At 22.7% G+C, this 1985-nt stretch overlaps 1 protein-coding gene across 1 annotated transcript; it reads left to right on the top strand.

The window, feature by feature from the left end:
- Positions 1 to 367: 367 nt before the first annotated feature.
- Positions 368 to 1140, top strand: LOAG_14918 (hypothetical protein; the record flags this gene model as incomplete). Its single annotated transcript, XM_020448874.1, has 3 exons — positions 368 to 484; positions 972 to 1044; positions 1112 to 1140. The coding sequence occupies 3 exons, from the start codon at positions 368 to 370 to the stop codon at positions 1138 to 1140; spliced, it is 219 nt and encodes a 72-aa protein (XP_020301010.1).
- Positions 1141 to 1985: the final 845 nt, after the last annotated feature.

Genomic DNA, 1985 nt, shown 5'->3' with positions numbered 1-1985 from the left:
TATTATTATTATTATTATTATTATTATTATTATTAATTATTATTATTATTATTAGCATAAAAGATTAAAAGAAGATTAAATAATGAAAAATGCTTACTTACCTTTTACTTTATTTACTGAATTCATTAAATTATATTTGGTAAATATATATTGTATTCAAATAGTATGCAAATAATTTCATATCATAGTACATACAGTAAATATATAAACTACATACAGTATATAAATTACATACAGTACGTAGATACATACAGTACATAGACTAGTATATACAAATAAACATTGCACAATTTTTCTTTAACAAATATTCTTGTAATAATTCAAAAATTTTTCCAAAATGATGACAAACTTCTTTCAGGTCATTTTTATGATCTTTCAAGGACAAGTAATTAGCAGTAATATCGAAGCAAAACTTAATGCATGGGAAGTAGCTTTATATGAATTTGCTACAAAAACTTATATTAATCAACCAATAAAATTATTGGTATGTGTTTGAATGTTTTTCTTTTTTTTTCCTCTCATTCTCACGTTTCACGTTTTTACGTGAACTTTTATTTTCATCACAAAGTAATTGACTGATATTTCAATCATTGATTTCATCTAGAAAAAATTCTTTTCTAGGGATATTTGCTGCTAAAATTATTTTTCAATTATCTTAACACTTTTAATGATTAAGCTATTCTTTCAGTTAATTTAATCTCAGATAATAAGAGATATCATTTTTGGATAGAAAACAGCACGAAGTTTTGAATGGAATTGTGGCACTTTTAAATTATTATTAACTATTTAATACGAAAAAAGATAATATTGGATAGAGAAAAACAGGAATTGAATTTTTTAACTAAAAACTAAAACTTTCATTAATTTGATTTTGTATTTTTTCATGCATATATTTTTCCCAAAAATCTTTTCCTCGTTTATAATTTTTGAATTTGAAGAAGAAAAAAAAATAAGTGAATATAAAATTATAGGTACTTGGATCAGAAATAGTCAACCAGGAGCTAATCAAGGATTCGCAACGGATGGCACCATATTTTGTCGCTGGTTTTTTTTTCTCATTTCTGTTTTTCCAATTTTTTTTTAAATTTATTTTTATATAAGAGTATTGTAGTTAATGGTAGGAATGAAAGAATGGTTTAATTAAGATTTAATTGTTATGCACTTTAGAGGAACTCTTTATACTTTAGGGATCTCTGTGTATTTATCAAAATTCATTCAAAAAATAAATTCATCAAATTTTTCATTGAAATTTAAAAATTATAATTTATTGCTCTCCTTAACTTAGCAAAATATTTTTTTTCTTAACTTTTTATTTTGGCTTATCTTTTGTTGCAAATTATGACGGGATGAAAATTTTCAAATAAATTAAAATTATTTTGATTTTTTTAAATTTAAAATTTCATTGTTGCAATATGCTTACATTTCAAATGAAGCATCATTTTTGATGGTACAATTAGTTATCGAGAAGTTATTCAACTTCTAAACCATCTACTTTAATATATTCATTTAGGTTAGATTAGATTATTGTCAATCGTCTGTTTCAAATTTTTTAAATTTTTAAATTGAATTTAAAATTTTCCTCAAAAATTTGTCGTTTCTTCAAAAATTTCCTCAGAATTATTTATTAATTTTGTAAACTTTAACTTTAACATTTTTGCTTTTTCTTTTTCCCTTTTTTTTCGATTAATAATATACTACAAAAGAAAAAAAAAAACGAAGAAAAACAAAAAAGGCATGGCAAGAAGAGATTTGAAATAAAAAGCGACGAACTTTTGATAGTACGTATGATAAGGATATGATTACGTATGATAAGGAGTAATAGTTAACGAATTGATAACAATTAGTTGTATCATTGTTTTTTTTTTTTTTTTTTGAGCTTAAAATAAATGATCGTTTATAGAATGTAACTGATATGATTGCTATGATTGGTTCCACTTTACATATTTCTCCTCTATCATTAAATTTTTTTTATCAGTTTATTATCA

The sequence above is a fragment of the Loa loa genome (assembly GCF_000183805.2).
Source record: "Loa loa unplaced genomic scaffold supercont3.325, whole genome shotgun sequence".
NCBI classification, from domain to species: domain Eukaryota; kingdom Metazoa; phylum Nematoda; class Chromadorea; order Rhabditida; family Onchocercidae; genus Loa; species Loa loa.
The sequence above is the reverse complement of the archived record's forward strand: the minus strand, read 5'-3'. Positions and strand labels throughout refer to the sequence as shown.